Below are 20,762 nucleotides of genomic sequence, written 5' to 3' on the forward strand. Positions count from 1 at the left end.
AACCTGAACTCGCTGCTGATTTAAAGTCCTTAAATAAAAATAAGGTTTGAAAAGTCATTAGGTAACAGTGTTATTAACCAAACTCTGAATCTTTGGTATCGGCTCCATGCTCTTCCAGCTCTTGCTGGTTATGTGGAAATCCACTGCTTTCATACCTTCACTCTTTCTTCTGGCCGCTTGACTACCTTGTCACTAAGAAATTTTGTTGGGATGAAGCCAGCGACACCATTATCCAGACGTGTCTTCACTCCGATGGCCTGACCTGGGCAGGAACCGCTGTCAAAGTGGTTCCAAACCTTGAGCAAGGCAAAAGTAAAAGTCATTCAGCGTGGAAACAAAATAGCCCTGGCAGCTCACACTCAAACCAGTCTAAAAGCTGTGTCAGCAAAGTGGTGCTGCCAGCAGAAACATGTGGAAGGGCAGGGGACAGAGGACTTCAGTGAATGCTACCCAGTAACACAATATTCCTACTTCAGTTCTGCTCAACTTATGGGGCTTTGTAACCAGGAAGGTCAGAACATTTTTAGATCCTGAACACAAGCCTGCAGCTAGGGCTGGTTTCTAATGAACGCTATAGGGTTTTAAAGTCATGGATTACCAAGGCTGGAATTCAGCAGTGTTTAGAAGAGACCTAAAGTACAGCTGCATTAAGCAGCAGGGAGTCCAGATAAGTTCTTAATTGAGAAGGTGGTAGAACAACCTTCTGTTCTCAGTGTCACGGGCAGCTTCTCTGCATAAAACACAATCCTAGACCACAAACAAGCCTGCTTTATGTATTTGCAAAGAACTGGTCAGCTTAGCTCCAGGTCCATTTCACTCCTAGCCCTGTTCACTAACATCCATAATGTAGTCATAAAGGACCTGTCAAATCGATACTGAAGCAATTAGTCAAAAGTGGAACAGATTATATTTGCAGCCAAAGGCCACATTCAGTTTGGGATCCTGGGGCACTGCAGGCACAATCTGGGCTGTGATACCTTGTCTCCCAAGAACCTACAAAACACTCAAGCCTGCTGACAGCAGACTCCTGACAAAGGCAGGCCCATTAGGAGAAGCAGCCCCACCTCGCTGAGCTCTGGAAAGTTATCCTGCTGACAGAAAGGACACTGCCAAAGGCCAGTTTCATCATTCCGTATTGCCTGGTCATAGCTTTCTCCTTGTGGCCGCCTGTGGGCTATCCCAGTCACATTGCAGATGATCATTTTACCTGTGATGTGGTGGGAGAGAAGGAAAGAATGAAAAACTTAAAGCCAACTGCCAGGCTGGGCAGTTCCCTTGACCTAAGGTAGTTGTGCATGAAAATGTTAGGATACTACCCAGGTACTTGAAAAGCTGCTTCACGTACATGCAACCGTAGCACCATCCCAACATCACGCTCACCAAGATCCCCCTCTGCCCCACCTTTACACATCCTAAGTCAACTTAGGATGACAGAAACCAGGGATGTAAATGGGGATGTACCTATATAAAAAGTCTCTGGAGTTTCTTTGGTCAGCATATTGAAGACCTCTTCTGTGTTTGGAGAACGGTATGGGGTTCTCAGGTCCTTGTACCTGCAGCTTAGCTCAGCTCGAATGTCATATAAAGTGATATGCTTGTCACCGTAGCCCTGTGTGGTATTCAAAGGTTATAAAGCCATGAGCAGCAGGAAGGAGGCGAGTAGGGAATCCAGTGTAAGTTATGAAAAAACTCAAGGAACTTATCAAACAGCAAATTTAAAAGAGAGGAATGTACAGGGTACCATCAAACTGTAGAACTCAGTCACAGGATGTTGAAGAGGTCAAAAGTACCAATACATTCAGAAAAAAGTTAGATAATTTCAGGGAGAACGGCTTAAACGGTCTAATTGCTGTCTCCTGCCTCCTTCCTCCCTCTGCCCCAAGTGCACATTCTGTAACCGTTTACTACATGCCATTGTCAGACACTGAATACTCATCATGGCTGTTCATACATTTTACAACGGCAACAGCTAAATGCTCAGCTCCTAAAAAGGATAAGGGTCACCAGCTATAAAACTTAAGAAACTGAGCTGGACAGCAAAGCTTCTGTTTTTCAGCACCAGGAACCCTCAGTGCACCTGTCTTTCCAGTTCTTCAGCAAAGGCATCAAGATCCAGGTCTTTCAGACGCTCAGGGTTTTCTAAGATCTCCTCTAGAGCTCCTGCGGGATTAGCATCCTCTGCCGACTCATCGTATTCTAAGGCATCCACTGCCATTTTTCTTGCCCATTCATAGGTTTCAGGATGGACCCTAGACCCATCTAGGACTTCGATGTAGGAATCAGTACTGAAATAAAACCAAAGCAATGTTCAGATAAGGACTCTGCAGGGTTCAAAATCACCTCCTCCAGCTCAGTAATAAAGCACACTGTTGGCTGTGTGGCTGCTTTGCCACAGTTGACCTCCATGGAACAAACTACTCTAAAAAAGGACACAGTGAATTCTTCAGTGCTAAATCAACAGGAGCCAGGGCAAGACGTGACAAATTCCAGTCTGCAGCTCCTGCACTGCAAAGATACAGCCAGGCATTTTGGATGCTAGGTAGATTTGATCACTCTATGTACTATAGCTACTCTATGAGCACACAGCTCTCTACAGTTTCTCTCCTCATACAAATTAAGTGTTGCCAACTGGCAGTGCAGCCATCTGCATCTAGCTCTTTGGATGAGTCTACACTTTGCCCCCTGCATCTCTGGGACTTGTATCCTGCAAGAACCAGGGACCTAGTGGGGTTGCATCACTCAGTGTAAGGATTCAGCTGGGTGTCCTTTCTCAGACATGCTTTTCAAAGGCAAAAAGCATACTGTGCCAAACCTAGAGAAAGGACGTTTCCAACAAGTGACCTTTCTGTGCAAAGCAGTCAGAGATTTAGAAACTAGTATCGCTGTCTTCCAAACACCTCTCTCTTGTTTAGTTACCAGTAACCTAGTGGTCTACAAACTTCCCAGTATTGCTACTAGTTTAAGAGGAAGCTAAATTGCCAAGTTATGCCTCAAGTTTGAAACTTTAGAAAAATAAAATACTGATGGTGGGACTAGGCAGAAACTAAGCAAAAGTGCACAGGGGTTACTGACAGACACGCACGACGACTATGTTGGGGAACAACTGTTTTCAGTTTAGTTCCTCTTGATCACAAAGGGTCTTTCAAGCCATAGCAAGCTATATAATTAATGTTCTGCAGCTTGCACCGCTGTGTGAATTTAGCTGCCCTTAAGACTCAGATTAATAACCAGCAATACCTGAACTTGGCCAGTGATCAGAGGGGCCACACATAAACTTCTGGGAACATGGATTCCACAGAATATGATTGCTTCAGCCTGTCACTCATGCTAACTCCATGCCCTGTACAACATTGAATGCAACCCAATACCCACCTATCGCCCAGCGATGCTGTGTCAATTTTGATAAAGCCGGCACAGTTGATAAACACCTTGGGTCCCATGTGACACATCGTAACCAGCTGGGTCCTGTTCTCCAGACGTGTGTTGTTTTGTTTTAAGATCTGCAGAAAGGTAATAGTATAAGCCTTGGTATTCAAACACAAGGGTTCTCCAGGAAAAGCAGAGGACTCACACTGGACACTGCAGTGTTCAAAGCATCTGACACAATTGAGCCCATCACAACTCATAAGTTGTTGCCCCCTGCCCGTGTCTCAATGTTGTATGAGAGGAGATGACTCCACATGGAACGCCTCCAACTCTCAGGAAAAGCATTGGCTTTTTGCCTTGTGTTTTCTACAGTATGGAGGCGTCTTGATACAGTAACAGCACATCCGTTCCTGTGGGTTCAGAAGCTAGCTAGGATTGACAGATCTGCTGAGTTGCTTGGGTCTATCAAGGACGTAAGTCCATGCACATCTTTGGGGTTAGGCGCAGTGAGATAATACATACTAAAACACACGTCAACGAAGCTGTCAGCTGCATCTGGCACACGGGACCCTGACTCATCTCGTGACAGCACTGCCATCAGGCCAACTCACACATTATTGGTGATGCACAGTTTTTGTAGGCAGGGACAGAAGCCTTCTTACCTTTAGCAGATGAGTGCCTTTGCGTGGTCCCAGGCCACACACATACTGCAGCAAAGCCTGGCTGTGAGGGTGAGCAATCGCCCGATTGACATCCACTCCCACCTCATTCACACGGTTTATGAATTCGCAGTAGAGGGCATTCAGCAGTTCCTCCTTCACCACGTGCTCCTGACAGAAAGGAGAGGCGTTAGCCTCGCACGGAGATGCGCACAACACTTTGCCATAAGCAAGCTGAGCCAAACCCAACACACTGGCTCTCAGGAGCTGTACTGCACCTCAGAGTTACCCCTGAGAGCAGCCTAAAGGCAGCAGGCAGGTGAGCTAAAGGAGGCAAAAAAAGGTGCTGTATAGCCCGAATATGGCATAGAACAGGCAGAACTTGCACCAGTTCAATTTGGAATACTTTTCTTTGACAGCAAACTGTCCCAGGCCACTTTCTCTTGCAGAGAAGGATCTTCCTTGGCCAAGGATCTCACACGGAAAAGTTACCTGCAGAGGGTGGAGTTTCAGGCAGAGAATATCCTCATCGGAGCTGCAGACCTGGGCAAACTCTATGAGGGGGTCCTGAATACGGCGAGCAAGGGAAACGGCTTGACGCAGCAAAGGTGGGTAATCCCGGAACTCATTCTGCAAGAGGCCAGAGAATCAGGGAAAAGCCTGATGGTGTTTTCATACTTTGTAGCACAAGCAGCAAACACACATCAGACAGGGACTGGAACAAGGGAAGCATTTGGTGCTTGGGGCAAAGAGAGCTGAGGTTAAAGGCTCCCAGGAGCTCTGCTGCAACTAGGAGTGAAACAACCTCACTCACTCAGCTGAGCAAGATTGATTTCAGACTACATCAATATCTACTTTGTACCTCTGCTGGTGCTGATCTCTTCAGGGAAGCCTAAATAAGATGTTTTGCCTTGATCCAAAGATCAGTACGTCACTGTCTAGATGGATCACATGAGGCAGCCAATGACGCAAGGCAGCACAACAAATGGAGGATGACACAGCATGAATGAGTGACAGACTAAGCTGGAATAACAGAAGGTTCACCTCAGACTTCTTGCTGTTCATGTAGAGGATAGCCAGTTCATTGTCCACCAGCTCCACTCCGATAGAGGACAGCTGCTGCCCTTGATCCAGCTCATGAACAATTCTCTTTACATCCTCCATCAGCATCTGAGCATCCCTAGGGACAGATGGCCAAGGGGATTGAGGGGAGAGCGCAAAGCTGGGTCCTGGAATCACTTAGGGAGATAACCTCAACGGGTTACCTCACATCACAGACAGAAACAGTGAAATGTGGACAGGCATGAGGAAAGGACTGCAAAGAGACTGGGAAGTGGAAGGAACACAAAGACTGACCTGTTCTCCCCTGCAATTGTCACCACGTGAGGCTTCTTGTTCAGGAGAAATTTTTTCAAGGTTTCAATATCCTGAGCCTGGAAAGAGAAGTGAGACAGGTCAGAAAAGCTAGATGGTTTCTGTACGGAGCTAGCTACCAGTCCTGGGTTCCTATTTCACAGGGCAAATCCTCCCCCACTGTCACCCTGATCTGCCACCATGACATGAACATGGCTAAACATCTTTTCCACAGGCTGGGTTTGCAGCTCCTCACCACTGTAAGTACAAACAGGAAAGAAAGCTCTGCAGTGGAAAGACTGATGGCATCACTCTCTGGTGTTACAGGAAATCAGTCCAAGTAGGCAGTGGAAGTCAAAAGCCTGCCCCAAGCTCCAGTAGGTCCCACAGCCTCTCGCTATTATAATGTGATCAGGGAAAGGGGAGAAAAATTCTGTAGCTGCAACCACTGAAACTCACAAACCCCCAACCAGCAGAACTCAGGAATGGCAAGGCCCTGCCACTCCCCGTAAGAGGAGCAGAAGAGATGAATTGGAATCTAACTGGAAGCAACTGTTCTGCCAGAATAGTTATAGGGTGGGAAAAAGGCAGTATTCTTGCACGCAAGAGTGACAAGGCCTGAGCTGCCTTCAGGCTGACTATTCCTCTCCAGCCCGCAGTGGATTGCACGGTGCCAAAAGCAATGTGCAGACATTCATCTCGACAATAGCTGCACCAAGGTTTACCTTCTTTTCCCTCTCTTCCTCACGCCAGGCGTTCCTTCTCTTTGTGAAATGTGGCAGTCGGAGGAAGTCTGTAACCTCACCCTCTCCATTAACAAGGGCGCAAAACACGGGATGGTCCCTGCAAAACAGAGATCGCTCAGACATGGGGGACTGCTAAAGCTGTACATGGATCCAGAGGCAATTCCTTTCCTCCTACCTGGCTGAGGAAAATGCAATGCCTAGCACCCGAATCCCCTTCCCTTGGTTCTCATCCATGAAATCATCGTCTTCCTCCACTTGCTGATCAGGACGGTATGAAGCTACTTTTAACCAGTTGTACAGTTTCCGGCTGCAAGCCTGGTAGAACAGAGAAGGGGAGAGAGGAGTGAGAAAATCCACTGCAGGTGCTTTGGCATAGCCCTTCTCCAGAAGGAAGGTCATGCTCAAGGCAGCAAGACAGTATATTCTGCCAGGACTGGGACGAGGTCTCCAGTACCATGGAGCCCATCTTCCCTCCCACCGAGATACTTGCTTTTCTCTCCATCCTTGGGAAAGAAAAAGACTCAAACCCCTGCCTGCTGCCTCCTCCTTCCCAAGAGCCTGTGTACGGCCTGTCAGCAGCTATCCCCAGCATGCTGCAGGACTGTTAGCATTTGTAACCCAGCTCTGACTCAAACCCACCTGTCCCCCATCTTACCTTGAGGACGTACTCCTTGGCCTCCACCAACAGCTTGTTCTTCAACTCTTTAGCCATCTGCACGTAGAGGAACTGGTTGAGGGACCGCTCAATGGCCATCGTACGCTGCCGATTCCACTCTTGCACCTGGTGGCTGAACTCATCCCGATAATAGAACTGTTTGATTTCCTCAAAGTATGTCTGGTCGCTACCGTAACTGCAAGAAATGAGAGGAGGAGATACAGAACGGCTCCAAACACCTGCTTTGACATCACTGGCAGATTCCTGCACAGGGATGCAATAGCAGCACCTCAGACTCAGGAAGCTGCCTGGAAAATTTAGTCAAAAGCCAGTCCTCCCATCAAACACTCCTTTAGCTGCAAAAGCGACGTTGCTAGACAGATAGCAGCTGAATGCCACGCTGGCAGCACAGACAGGCCTGATCAGTGCAACACGGGGCAGCCCACAGCCACTCCAGCATATCCATATTGCACAGTGTGGCTACTCAGACGTGCAGGGAATGAACCAAGGACCACGCAGTGAGGGAGGTTGGGAAACAAGCATCATCTTTCACAAAAATCCTAAAGGCTTCAGAGTTTGCCTTCAAATGAATAAGACAGATGTCTGCTAAAGTTTTCACTAAGATGAAGAAAAAAACCAAGACCCTGAGAGGCTGCTTGACTTAAGGTGCAGGGACTTAAGGCCTTGACTTCCAGGAGCAGTTTGGGTTACAGAGGAGCTCTAACAGCACGGCAGCACTGGATGAACAAACTCTGCCAAGGCACGGCCAGTGAGGACTCACCCCTCCACTCCTTTCATGTCAATGCTGATATCTATAGTGAGCAGTGCTTCGTCCTCCGCCAGGCTCATTTTCAGGAACTGGTCATCTCGCAGCTCCTTCACAGGCTTATTCTTCAAGTATTTAAAGGAATAGGCATAGTGGGCTTCATCAATGTCCTGGGAGAGAGGAGAGACAGTCGCCATGCATGCAGGGCATTCATGAAGAAAGACCCTTCTGTATACTGAGGCAGACAATGTTTTTGATTCAATACCCTCTCACCCCTATGCCTGCCAGTCTGCATTTCCTTCCCCAGCAGGACACAGCAGAATTCGTTCCCAGTCCCAGAGAAACAGAGACTGTTCCAATAATGGAAGGCAACATCTCAACAGCAAGAATCAGGTCTGATGAAACGCTGAGACTAAAAATGCAGGACGCTGCTGAGCTGGCCTGTGTAACAGCTCAGCTCACATGCTGCTCTGAGATTTATTCAGAGTTGCCACTGACACGGGACAAGTTTTCAGATGCAAAAATGAACATTTGTGTGTTATTTAGAGCCTTCCCTGAATTGACCCACAGAGTCAGAGCTCCCTTCCTTACCTTCTTCCCCTTTTTGGTTGGTGAAATGTTGATTTTAGCTCTTTCTTGGAAAGTCTGCCTCAGGACCTGCCTGACCAAAGGCTCCCTGGCTATCTGCAAAGCCACCATGTACCGGGCTCCTTCCAGCACAGCTTCAGGGCTTGGGAATTGACTAAAAGCAAAAAGGCAACATGAAGGCTTAGGACTTGAGAATGCCCCCAGATGCCCTCACTTGTGTCACAGCCGCAGGACCTCCACAAAGATCCCCCCACACTGACCTACACACATAATCCTTGGCCAGTTCCAGGGGCTCTGCAGGAAACTGCTCTGTCTCGTGACGCTGGTAACTGTCTCGGAGATTCTCTCCAAACTGCTCAGGTGTCAGACCAAACTTCTTAGCCAGGCCATCTGATTAAAAAAAAAAAAAACAACAAAACCAAACCACAAAAATGATGAGGACAAGGGTATTGTAGCTTATACTGAGCAAAACTATCAGTCCTTCTTCTACAGGTGTAAGCCAGACCACCCAGAAGAGCATGCAGGCTAGGCCACTGCAAGCTCAGCATGACAGAACACAGCCCTTACCCAGCCCAGCTGTTTGACAGATGGTGTACATATCCCGACGGGAAGCCTGCTTCAGCTCAGGCCCTTTCTGCTCATCGTCTTCTGCATCCTCCCCTTCACCTATGGGAAGGATATGTTTAGCCAGGCCTCTTTAGAGGCACCCAGACAGCTGCAGTGTGTCAGAAGCATAGCAAAGGGATTAAACACAACCTACATTGTGCAACAGAGTCCCTAAATTCCACAACCGCACCTCAAACGTCACAGTACCCTTAAAATTATTCAGGTTTAGAAAAACACCCTGAAAACACTATCTTCTCTTCAGTTGCTGGGTTGCACATTAAAACACACATCAAGGTGGTTGATCCTTGCTTTGGCCTCTGCCATGAGGTGTGGTATTCAGTACATCGGAAAGCAGCACCTTGTGTGGCAAACTTTAAAAATTTTCAGAGATGCCTGGAAGACCTGGGACTAACTTGAGATAGAGTGAAAAGCAGAGATGCTCTGTGCAAATACATGGGCTTTTCAAGAAACTTTCTTACTATTCTTTTGAACCAGGATTTTCAAACAGTCCACAATTAGGAGACTATCAAATCTGGGGACAAACCTTCCTCCTCTTCACCATCCTCTCGGATACGCTTTTGCTTCTTTCGAGCAGCCTTGGCAGCATTCTGCATCTTGGGGATGTCTCGCCCATAGTACAGCAGGAAGTGATTATACACGTCCTTCAGCTCGTCCATGGACTGCACATCCTTCAGCCTACGGCATGCAAAGCCAGCATGTTACACCCTGCTTGCAGCAGAGCCATGGTCAGAGCGCTTAAGGAACCTGCCCTAGTACAGGTCAGGCAGAAGGAGCACTTGGGCTCATCTTCCAAAAGAGTTTTAAATATTTCTCATTACTGGCTTTGTGGGGAGGCTAAAGTCAATGCACTGCCGTGGCCAGAAAGCCTGTGCTGTTTGGGCAAGTTAACGCACATTTTAAGTCATTTTGGAACGAATATAATAAAGTCATGGCACCATACCTCTCCATGTCAGTAGTATCCAGGGCCCTTATTCCATCAGCCAAGGGCTTGTCTGGGTCAGCAGAGATTTGTTCGTACTGATAGGCCTGCATCTTCTCAAACAGGCGTGTCAGGTTCTGCTTGCGGATCTTCAGCTGGGTCCACTAAAACGAGAACAAAAGAATTCCAGTGAAACCATCGTGGTGTGTCACATCTGTCTCCTCCCTTCCCAAACAGGGGCTCCCAGGATCTTGGGATATTTGTCAAAAATAATCATCAAAATCGTCATCCACAGCCAAGCCCAGATATGACACACATGGCAGGTCTCATCTCAGAGATGGATTATATTAACAGAAAAAAAAATAAACCAAGGTTTGGATCTACCTGATAGTAGAGAAGGAACCTGCAAACCTTCCAGGAGAGGTCACTAGACAAAAGAAACTTGGTGAAGGGGAAGGACTGTTTTGAATCCTCTTTTGTCAGATAACCCTTTACCACCACATGATAGCAAACATGCAAAAAAACGTGGGTGAAAAAAGCACACAAGGTCTCCATGGCCAAAACAAAATCTGCTGAAAGTATCAGGCTAGGTGGAAAGACATGTTAAATGTTGATGGGATAACAAGCAGTGAAAACACCCCTCACCTTCTCATCCCACTGCCAGACCCTCCACAGGTCATTGATGTGCAGCTCTGGCTCCACATACTCCTTTCTGTAGAAAGCGATGAATGGGACCTGGGTCAGAAATGAGACTCATCACCACCATGCAGGAGACCAGGCTGTTGCTGGCAGCCAGGAGTCCAGATAATGCTGAAGTTCCATGTGGGAGAACAAGCTAATGAGGCAGCAGTGTGGAAGATGTACCAACCCATGCCCCCAGCTCTTAAGACCGTTCCACAAAAGAATACACCACATAAACCAAAAAGCTTCTGCAACATCAGGCAACACCTCAGAGAATAGGTTGAATGGACCAAGCAAGGCTCAAGAAACTCTGAAATTCCTCCACCTCGTTTAGTATCAATTTGTTCAGGATCAGGGAAAGACAATAGCACCAAATAGGCCTTAAAAACTTGCATTGCCACAGCTCACATAAGATGAGCTGCACTTTCCAATGAAGCACCATTTTGTCAAAGGAGAGGCAACCAGGTATGGCATCTCAGTCCCTTCTAGTTTGCTGCCTTAAATGCTTCCAGCAGCCCCTCTGCTGATCTTGTCTCAATAAGGAGACAGGAACTCAGACCTTATTTTGACAATGAAGCCAAGTCGCAAATTACCTCAAAATGTTGATTTCTCATGAAGTTCAGGGCTTCTTTAATCTTCTGGATGGTGCTGGGCCCCTTGCGGCTGAAGCTGCTGCTGGCTTGTCCACGGTCGAGGTAGTCAGAACTTTCCTAAAAGGAGAAACACACTGTGTTGATCATATTCCCTAAATGACCTCCTAAAAGACTGGCCCAGGCTAAGGCTGGAAAACGGTGGTCCCTTTTTAGCTGGCAATGCAGGCTTAGCTGCATGCTGTGATCTTAGAGACCACAGAGAAGCATCCTAGCCCTGACTGTCTTAAAGGAAAACAGAGAAGCAGCATCTGGCCAAAGTAACTGATGGTTAAAAGCAGATCCTGGCTAATACTAGTTTAGCCCTAAGTGCACAGTGGCTCAGAAATCTTTCAATCATTCTTGACAAATATTCTTGCAACTTCTCTGCATTCCTTTTTGTACTGTTTTATGGATGCGAAAGCAAAGACACGTGCATGTTAAATGACTTGCTCAAAACCAGAAAGAAAGGTATATTGGGCACCACATTCCTCTGAGCAGACTCCTGGAACAACGTCTCCAGGCTGGAAATCTGCAGCACCTTCAAGTCCTCTTAGGAGAGAAGTCCCAGACATAGTCCTTTACCTGCAAGGAGATGGTGGGTGTTGCAAATGCATTCCTGTAAATCCAGTCAGCTTCTTCCTCCAGCTCATCATCTTCAGCATTCTTCACCGGAATGGATCGCAACTGTGAAAAGACAACGGGATGAGTAGAGGCATGTGCAACACCAGGGCTTGTGCTACCATGTCTTCAAGAAGCCTGGAAATTATTGTTTTGAGCTGCAGGTTGCTTATGGGGTCTCAGCACCTTCCACACCACAGGGCTTTGCTGAGGATAGCACTTCAACGTCTGCATCTTCTGAGTACACAGGAAGCATGCATCAGCTTTACACTAGGTAGAAGCAGTTAACAATTCTGTCAAAGGCTTGTGGAAAGGCCTGCAATGGTGCAAAATCTTCTGTGATGATCAAGTCGGGGTACCCCCACTTCCTACCAGACTCCCAAATGGTCTGTAGCTACATGCTCTGTTCCAATCTATCTGTGCCTGTTCTAGTCTTGTTATCACTTTTCTTGCTGCAGCCATAGAATAGCAGCACATAAAGCAGCTCCAAACCCTCTCTGAGCATTTAGTCCCAGCCAATTCTCTTTCACAAGGCCTGCTCTAATCATCACTGACATCCGTGAAGATGACAAAATGTCTGAACAGGCCACATATGGCCAGAAGACATTACACACAGCTTTCCCTTGTGCTGTGCATGCTGGCATGGGAAAGAAGGTCATTCTGAAAAGCTGGCAGCTTCAGATGTCCCATTTTATAAAGGAGGGTAACAAGCCTCTGCACAGAATTACATTAACATACACTTAAGGGAGATCGAAGAACATGGACTGCTCAGGGAAAACCTGATTACAGGGCAAAATTAGGACAAAAATATGAGATACCACAATGATTCCTAGCAGCACAAACAGATCTCCACATTGAGAGCAGTATAAGTCTCAATCGCTTGGTTAAAGTGTGTTACAGAAACACCTTGTACGGAACAGCTACACATTGGCTGGCACATCGGTAGGCTAGAAAACCCTAGCAAACCTCCTCCAGCACTGCAACTTCACTCTTGCTATCCAGAGATACAACTGATGCGATTACTAACAGCATCCAGCATAAAGGACATCTCAGCAGAGCGCAAGCCCTGCACCATCCCCAGGAGTGCAACACTGGCACCCAGTGGCCAAAGAGAAAGTATGACCAGTGCTAAAACCAGGCTTGCACAGCTAGAACAGTTCACAATGTCACTGACAGGTTTGAATGCAGAGTTTTAGCCTATACATTTGACAGGTGGGATCTTCAAAGAGGGAAAAAGAGATGCTAAAATCCAGCCAGCAGCGAGGTGAAAAAGCTGGCCTGCAGGTCCCAGGCCTGCTGTACTCGGTGGGAGCTGAAATGCTTTCTGCCTGTACACCTGCCCCTCTTCCCTCACCTGGAACCTTTCAGGCATGTCTGTCATGCGGATCTCGTTGTCCTGGTCCGTTAGATGACTGCTCTCCAGCTCACTAGGCTCGTACATCTCAAAGATGCTACGCCGGCTGACGCGCTTCTTGGCGGTCTTTTTGGGTCGTACACGGGTCTCCCCTTCGGCTTCTTCATCCTCATACTCATATTCCTCCTCCATTTCCTCATCGTACTCGTTGTACTTCTCAAACTCATCATAGTCAAAGTCCACACCAAAGATTTCCTGGGCTTCCTGCAAAGCACTGGAAGGCAAAAACTATTGTTCAGCCCCATGGTGCAATTCACAGAACATCCTTCTAGCCACACAGAGGTGGCCAGAGTACCTAAGTCTAAGCTTTAGTTTTGCACCTAGGCTAAAAAAAAATCATGGATAGGTACACAACTCTGAGCTTTACGTGCAAATACTTCTCTTAAGGGACTGGTTTTGGTATCCCTGTAAAAAATCCAGGGGAGAAAGGACAGAGTCAGACATTTAAGAAATCACAGACTAAAAGCCCCATGTTTAAATTTACCAGGTTCCTTTGGGGAAAGAGACCAGTGGTATCCAACCACAAGCTGAATCACCCTGCAGTTGCAAGAATCAAGCTAAGCACTGTTTTCGAGGCTCCAGGCCAATTTCCAATCAATACTTACGCATCTGTGTATCCAGGGAGCTTCTTTCGCCATTTTGGCTTCTTCAGAGGTTGTCCATCGTCATCCACAATGAAGTCATCAATATCTGGATATTGAGAAACAATTTAGTGGTCAGGACACTTGCATATTCAACTGGTACCTCTGACAAAGCTCAGCTCAGCCAGTGCAACTATGAGCCTCCACCACAGACGTAGGCTGCCGCTGGCTGTCAGTCTGCCCAGCTACCCACAGCATCTCCTACATCAACCTCAGACATTCCAGGAGCCTGAACCACAATAACAAGCTAGAATGAACTTCCAGACACAGGCAAAGCCATCTGGCAACTACCTGCAGCCCAGTGCACTGGAAATGCAGTCAGAAAAGGCCTTGTTGGTTTGGACGGTAGACAGAAAGAATTCTTCAAACCCTTTCAGTATGGTACTAGCAGTGGTGACAGGTTGATGCTGAATAGAAGTAAGGCAGGCATGCACTGTGCTACGAGGTACTAAACAGCACCTTGACTTCCTTCCTTTGAAGCATTTCCATTTTCGAGGCAGCTTAGAGGAGATGTTCAACACCTCAGCACATGTAATGTGCTTCTGGACATAGTGGTTTAGACAGACAAACTAAACCTGCCACCCAGAAACGTTTAATTCTAAAGATTATACTAATCAGACCAGCAAGAGCTTGACCACAACAGGGCTACAGCCTTTAGTTACTTACAGCTCAGAAAAAGTCTTCACTTGGTTCCTGTGCTTTAATCCTAGGACAAACTTTGGATGTAACTGACCATCCATACTCACCAGATTCATCTTCCTCCTCCTCCTCTTCCTCTTCTGGTGGAGCAACAGGAGCTTCAACAGCTTCCCCTCCCTCCTCGCCTTCACCATCCTGAAAGATTTCTTCAGCAATGGCTTCCTTCTCATGTTCTTCTTTTCCATAGTCTTCCTCTTCATCATCCTCATCATCCGACATTTTTCGCACACGCCTGAATTTTTGCTGCAAGTGAAACGGCTTGTTAGCGCACGTAATTCCTGGCACAGACATTGAAAGCTCAGTGTGGTCTCTGCCAGGCCAGAACTGCTCTTCTTCTACAGGCACCTGAGCAGGAGCAGGATGGAGCCCGGCACAGCACAGGCACACAGGGGAGAAGAGCCACCCCCTCAGGAGCCACACTGCAGGTGCTCATTAGGCACAGTGTGTATACAACATAACTGTCTGCTGAGGACTGCACCGTGTCCAGGCCTGTGTCACTTGCATGTTGTCACTACCAGTGTTAACCTGGCTTGATACCTCTCTAGCAAGCATTACGGAAGGAGCTTTAGAGCTCATAGGAGCTTTAGAGCTTCTGCTGACTTTGAGGTTAGTACCATGCAGGAGAAAGTTATTGGAAGATGGGCTCCTCTGAGACTGTCTTGCAGAGGTGAGGAGTACAGCAAACAGAGGGAAGGGAGGAGTACAGCAAACTTTAAGAATCAGAAGAAAGTGTTTTGCAAACTCTAGGAAGCCAGTTCCCAGTTGCCTGGGCAGGGAGAAATCCTGCTTCCTTCAAGTACTCAGTTCTCCCTTTCCAAGAGGGCAGGAGCAGATGGGAGGCACCACTCGCTCACTCCAGGCAGGAGCCCACCCTCTTTTGTGCCAAGACACCACACCATTAACAGCAGCATGGGAACACAACTCACTCTTTTGACTTTAACGCCCAAGTTCTCTTCAATCAGGTCAAAATCATCATCTTCCAGGCGGTCATCAAAAGCTAAGAGAAGAAAGTAGAGACGAGTTACACTCTCCCTTTACTAATTTGGGAGTAGACCAACCAGTGAGAAGGGTATAGCTTACCCAGCGAATGCAGACACCCAGGGCAGAGGGAGAGCTCTGCTCTCCAGCAGGGCACTGAGAGCATTATGCTGTGGCCTGCTATGAACATTCATCACAAAACTTACTGCGCTTTCTCTTTTTGTGGCCAACATCGTCCTCAGAGTCTCCAGAGTCACTAGCTTCTTCCTCCTCTTCCTCCTCCTCATCATCGTCATCATTAATGAATCCTTTCAGGTTCCCCTGCTCATCTTGATCATCTAGATTCTCCTCCTCCTCTTCCTCATCTGGGGTGGAAAGCAGCAAGTGTTAAGACATTTACTCATTGATTATCTGCTAAGACTCCTTCTCGGCTCTGTACAAACAGCATCTTCCTTCACACTATTCACACAGAGAGTTTTAACTGAACACTTTTACTGACACAGAACCCAGCAAGCTGCTCGTGCCAGAACCCCACTTCTTGTCTTGTGGTCTCATGCTCTCTCTGCAGAGGGAACAGGTGAAGCGACCACACTGGGAGAACTCCTCTGCTTTTACTGTTTACTGTCAATTTGTGTGACTGCAAGTCCCAAGGGGGTGAAGTAGTGTATTTTCTATTGCCAAATATAAAAACCACCTAAGCACTCTGAGGAAGGGAAGCACTTAAACAGCTGAGATTATCAACTACAGATGGCCATGCTATTATAGCACAGTTATTGCTCCATCTGCAGAGTCATGGGATGTAAAACAGAGCAGCAAGGCACATAGACAATTTAGCAAACTCCGAACAGACAGGCAGACTCACCATCCTCATCTTCTTCTACGAACTTCTTGGTTACTCTGGGGACAACCTCCCCATCCTGGTTGTACTCCTCCTCAGACTCCTCCGCTTCACTTTCTACAAAGTCAGACATGGCTGCAGCGTCTCACACACAGCTCCACAGGAACTGGGGAAAGAGGAGACATCTATCACATCACAAGCACTTCCCCCTACTGGGTTTTGGAGATAAGACAGCTAAGGCAAGAGGGTTTCAAATTATATATCAAGGCCCTGAATTACCCATGTCCACCTTGCCTGGACATCCCTGTCATCAGAGATTAGGCAAGCGAAGCCAGCAGCCAAGTGCTGCTAGCTCCTGTCAACCTGTGTCTCAGCAAGCAGGACAGGATCTGCCACAGCAGCATTTGTTACGCAGCCGAGCTCCTGGCTGCGGCTGAAACGGCGCATGTAGCCAAAGCCCTTCATCCTGTCCATACCCTCCCATGAGGCCAGGAAAGCAACCCCACGCTGCCACCAACACTGCACTGTGTTAGGCACACAGTCCAACCAATTAGGATATTAATATGATTAATCCTCACTCAGTTAATGAAGCCAGGGTGATCCTGAAAAGGCCCTTGACTGAGTTGCAATTGCAGGCTGTTAGCAAGACTCTGCAGAGCCCCACGGAGCAAACAGGAGAGAGCCCTGGGGAGTGCTGCAGGGTCAGGCCTGGGGGCTGCTGGCTGCCCAGCTCCACTGCCCCACACAGCCAGAGCCACGGCCGAGCCTCTGTCCAGAGATTAGGAAATAACAAGAGACTAAGAAACAGGGTACTTTCTATATCCAGAACCTTTTGTTTGACGTTTTTCCCCCAACTGGGGTTTCTGGAAGCAGTATAAATCAAGCTTGGCACAAAGAAAAGTGTGTCCCTATAAAGACACAGCTCAAGTTCTGTCTCTCTGAGCCTTCCACTTCTTGTGGTTACAAAACTTGCTGTTGTTTTTAAAATTTTCAAAGGATTTTTTTTTTAGTTCCTTTTTACATACACCAAAACAACAAAAGCTTACAAAAGTCAGCTATAGGAAAAAACAAACCAATTCCTCAAATGGCTGTGAAGATGAAAACGCCAGTCCAGGAAGAAGTACCAGCCTTTGGGAAGGCACAAAAAGCAACTCAGAGGGGGTGTCAGATCTAAAGCCAAAACCTCCATGTTAAATTACATCTGATGTAATTTAATACACACACACACAAAAAAAAAAAAAAAAAGGAGAAAAAGATGAAAAAATAATTCCATATGCCAGGGAACGATACCTAAACAAACATGCTTCAAAATGTTCCCATAATCATTTCCCCACTGCAAACAAAACAGCTGAAGGAAGGAAATCAGTCCCATACGGGACAACCTGATCAAGGCTTTGCCATGACGCTTCTTGTGTGCGGGACTTCTTGTTCTGCCCTGAGATCCATACATCTGGTGCACAAACACAACAACTTAGAGAAAACCAGAGACTTATTTCTCCCTTAAAGAAGAAAAACCAAACAAAACATGCGAGGCCAATCTTGGATAACCTTTTAAGTCTTAAAATACTAATAGTTCCAAACAAATGTGTCGGCCGTACCTCATTAAAGAAAACCCACAACAAAGACAAGGGCAAGACCTCTGCCAGATTTCATACGCAAGCAGATAGCAGCTCATACTCCTTGGCTGCAGATTACATGGCTGTGACCAACATCTATCTACGACGCTCCAGACAGGCAGAAATCGCAGTGGGCCAAGGCTACTGCTCTGCACCTGGACAGGACACGACTGCTCTGGCTTGGTGTGTGGGCACAGGGCGATCTCCATCCTCGAGAGGACACTGTAGGAGTCACACACATGTATTTAAGCCTCCCTCTCAGAAATAACACTTCAGAGGGCGGTACAGATGCTAGTTAAATATGTGTTCCTGAAACAAATGCCACTGATGAATTGTGTAACTACATACAGCAGAAGAACAGGAATTATTATGTTTACCAGCCTGCGTATGAATATTATGTCAACTTCAAACTTTCTCACCAATTCTTCTTCTACACATATCCATCAGGGTGTACTAACATACACAAAACCGCAGGCTAAGTGGCTTTTCCTAGAGCGTTTCCAAGTCCAATTATCTCATTTCTCTCCTGTCCATAATCAACACACAAATCAAGCAAGAAAGAAAACCCCTTGTCATAGCACCACACACAATTTTACTATTCTCTGCCAGTGAAGCGTTTCACTCATACTTCCAACTTTTCCTCATCACTTGTTCTAGCATTTCCTAGCAATTTCAGTTCATGTCAAATCAAATTTGTCTGGACACAGGGAACAGCTAGGACTTCAGAAACCCATCTCATTTAATGATCCAGCCGAGCAGGTTCCACACAAGCCAACCATCCACAAAACTGGGTGTTTTCAGCTCCAGTGAAATCCACCTCAGGACAGCAGGGATGTCACTTAGCATGGCAAATGGAAGCAAGGGTTGTTATTACCATGGAGATGTTGAATCAGATATGGACTAAAGGTGCCTCACCCACCCTCAGTGCCAGAGAGGCCTTCATTTGAAACAAAACAGGACAGGGAAGAAGGCAGAGATTGCAGACAGTGCGCATGGAGGTGCAGAGGCAGAGCTCAGACCAGTGCTGCTGCCTGGCAGGAGTCCCTCGAGCTGTCGGTCACACAGGGAAAGCCCTGCTCTAGCAACACAGCTTGTCTGGCTTGGGAAGGGTTTAAGAGTCTCCAGACTGAGAAGCGTTGGGCCAGCCCAGCTGTATCATGCTATGGGCCTTTCCTCGGAGGGGCACAGCAGCATCCCTGCTCCTGTAACACTCCCGAGAGAAGGTCAGAGATTGCTGCAGCACGGGAGCAAGTACTAAATTGCACTAGAGCACCAAAAAGGCAGGCAGCTGTGCCTAATCCTGCACGCTTACCTGTACACAATCAGACAGGCTCCTATAGGTGATATATATATAGCTTCACCCCAAAGATGCCCGACAGCCACTAGACACCGACCAAGATGGACCAAAGACAACAGCAATGCAGCAAGCAGTGCTGCAACAGCAGCACGGCAGCAGGTGAGGGAAGTGCGGGTGCCTCCACATCGAGCACGGCCTCTCCCGCTCAGCAGCGACGCCGGAGCAGCTCAGGGCTGAGCAACTACACAACCTCTGCTTTCTACCGGGGCATCTGCACTTTGCTCAGCTCAAGGGCACAGTGGCAATTGTCCAGAGTCCACAGCTCCTTTTAACTGAGATGACCCTGAGAAGATAGCTCTCTTTGCTGTCAATACCGTGACTGTAGAGCTCTGATCAGGTCAGCAGGACCAGGCTGGACATCGGCTGCAGGCACTGTGGGCTGCCCCCACCCCGGTTAGGTGCGGCAGCTCCTTTAGAACAAGTGCTGGTTTGTGATGGACCTAAGAATTCTGGAAACCATACATTCAAATACTGTAAAGCCTTGGCCACACATCCAGATACCTGCTGGCTGCTCAGGACCGCAAAACATCGCAGTGCTGGAGGCAGATGCAGCTTTGTACATCACACACCAGCAAAATTTAACTAATTTGGTTTAGAAATAGAGATAAGCTGCAAGCACCTGCAAAATATCAGAATATGTTATGGGAAAAGCTCCTGCACCTTGCCAGTTACGGTGGCACTTTGGCAAGGCAGGGACACATCCGCATGCAGGATGGCATCAGGAACGGCAATGCCCCACAGGAGCTTCGCAGCCTGAGCAGGTGTGAGGTGAGGGAAACTAGAAGCATCTCATGCTCTGCAGGCACAGGGATGCCAACTAAGGCATGAGACCTCAGCGGTGCTCACAGAATAACCAAGGAGTGTCCTCACAGCAAGATACATTTATTATTCAGCAATCAACCTCAGGATATCAGTGTCTGCACAAAACAGCAAAAACAAGTGCTAATCTAGGCTTTACTACAGCATGGGTGCTGAAGAGAAGCAAGTCCTTGACTTCTCCCTGTCCTTCGTGGGAGAAACTACATCAAGGCCCTGACGCACACTAATTCTGGTTTTGTGGGGTTTTTTGGGGGCGGGGGAGAGGGTTTGGACAGGGATTGTTTTCACCTCTGCCATTTCATGGTTCAACTCACAGTCCACTTAAGATCATGTAGGTCCGTGGAATCACATTGCCAAAGCCACCACTGAATAGTTTCACTCAGTTCTCATGTCTACACTTCGAAGAGAAAAGTTAAATTTGAGAGGATTCAGAAAGCACTGTGAGAATAAGAAGGCTGGGAAACTTGACTGAACTAAAACGTAAAGCCTAAGGAAGCCCAATCTCTTCATTTTGTCAATGAAATGCTCGTTAAATTAATTTAAGCACGGCCTTAGTACATCCACAGGAATAAAAGACTGTGACAAGAAATGGCTCGTTAGGAAAAACCTAAATGAACTGCAAAGGTAATGCCACCATTCCACCCCCTGAAGCTCTCACAATGAAATCAATTTTGGTTTTCTTGGGAAAAAAAAAAAGTCACAGTTGAGCCGGAATGCATTAACTTAACACTAATGACTAAGCAATGATCTCCAGGCTGCATCCCACCACAGAATTCAGACAAGATCATAT

The 20,762-nt window shown here is 47.3% G+C and overlaps 1 protein-coding gene across 1 annotated transcript in view; it reads right to left on the reverse strand.

The window, feature by feature from the left end:
• The window catches only part of SUPT6H (SPT6 homolog, histone chaperone and transcription elongation factor), a 30,621-nt gene that overhangs the window by 7,678 nt on the left and 2,181 nt on the right, over positions 1-20,762 (reverse strand). The window contains exons 2-28 of the mRNA XM_069791222.1: positions 16,205-16,346; positions 15,549-15,707; positions 15,291-15,361; positions 14,412-14,607; positions 13,630-13,714; positions 12,965-13,238; positions 11,575-11,676; positions 10,954-11,070; positions 10,325-10,414; positions 9,701-9,843; positions 9,284-9,435; positions 8,701-8,799; positions 8,394-8,523; positions 8,137-8,287; positions 7,561-7,715; positions 6,780-6,975; positions 6,300-6,439; positions 6,104-6,221; positions 5,382-5,458; positions 5,070-5,205; positions 4,518-4,655; positions 4,029-4,196; positions 3,373-3,500; positions 2,078-2,285; positions 1,462-1,609; positions 1,065-1,207; positions 156-296 (exon numbers count right to left, since the gene is read on the reverse strand). Of these exons, the coding sequence (XP_069647323.1) occupies positions 156-296; positions 1,065-1,207; positions 1,462-1,609; positions 2,078-2,285; positions 3,373-3,500; positions 4,029-4,196; positions 4,518-4,655; positions 5,070-5,205; positions 5,382-5,458; positions 6,104-6,221; positions 6,300-6,439; positions 6,780-6,975; positions 7,561-7,715; positions 8,137-8,287; positions 8,394-8,523; positions 8,701-8,799; positions 9,284-9,435; positions 9,701-9,843; positions 10,325-10,414; positions 10,954-11,070; positions 11,575-11,676; positions 12,965-13,238; positions 13,630-13,714; positions 14,412-14,607; positions 15,291-15,361; positions 15,549-15,707; positions 16,205-16,313 (3,774 nt within the window). The 5' untranslated portion in view covers positions 16,314-16,346. The remainder of the gene's footprint in view (positions 1-155; positions 297-1,064; positions 1,208-1,461; positions 1,610-2,077; positions 2,286-3,372; positions 3,501-4,028; positions 4,197-4,517; positions 4,656-5,069; positions 5,206-5,381; positions 5,459-6,103; positions 6,222-6,299; positions 6,440-6,779; positions 6,976-7,560; positions 7,716-8,136; positions 8,288-8,393; positions 8,524-8,700; positions 8,800-9,283; positions 9,436-9,700; positions 9,844-10,324; positions 10,415-10,953; positions 11,071-11,574; positions 11,677-12,964; positions 13,239-13,629; positions 13,715-14,411; positions 14,608-15,290; positions 15,362-15,548; positions 15,708-16,204; positions 16,347-20,762) is intronic.

This window comes from Haliaeetus albicilla, chromosome 9, assembly GCF_947461875.1.
Source record: "Haliaeetus albicilla chromosome 9, bHalAlb1.1, whole genome shotgun sequence".
In the NCBI taxonomy this organism is placed as follows: Eukaryota; Metazoa; Chordata; class Aves; order Accipitriformes; family Accipitridae; genus Haliaeetus; species Haliaeetus albicilla.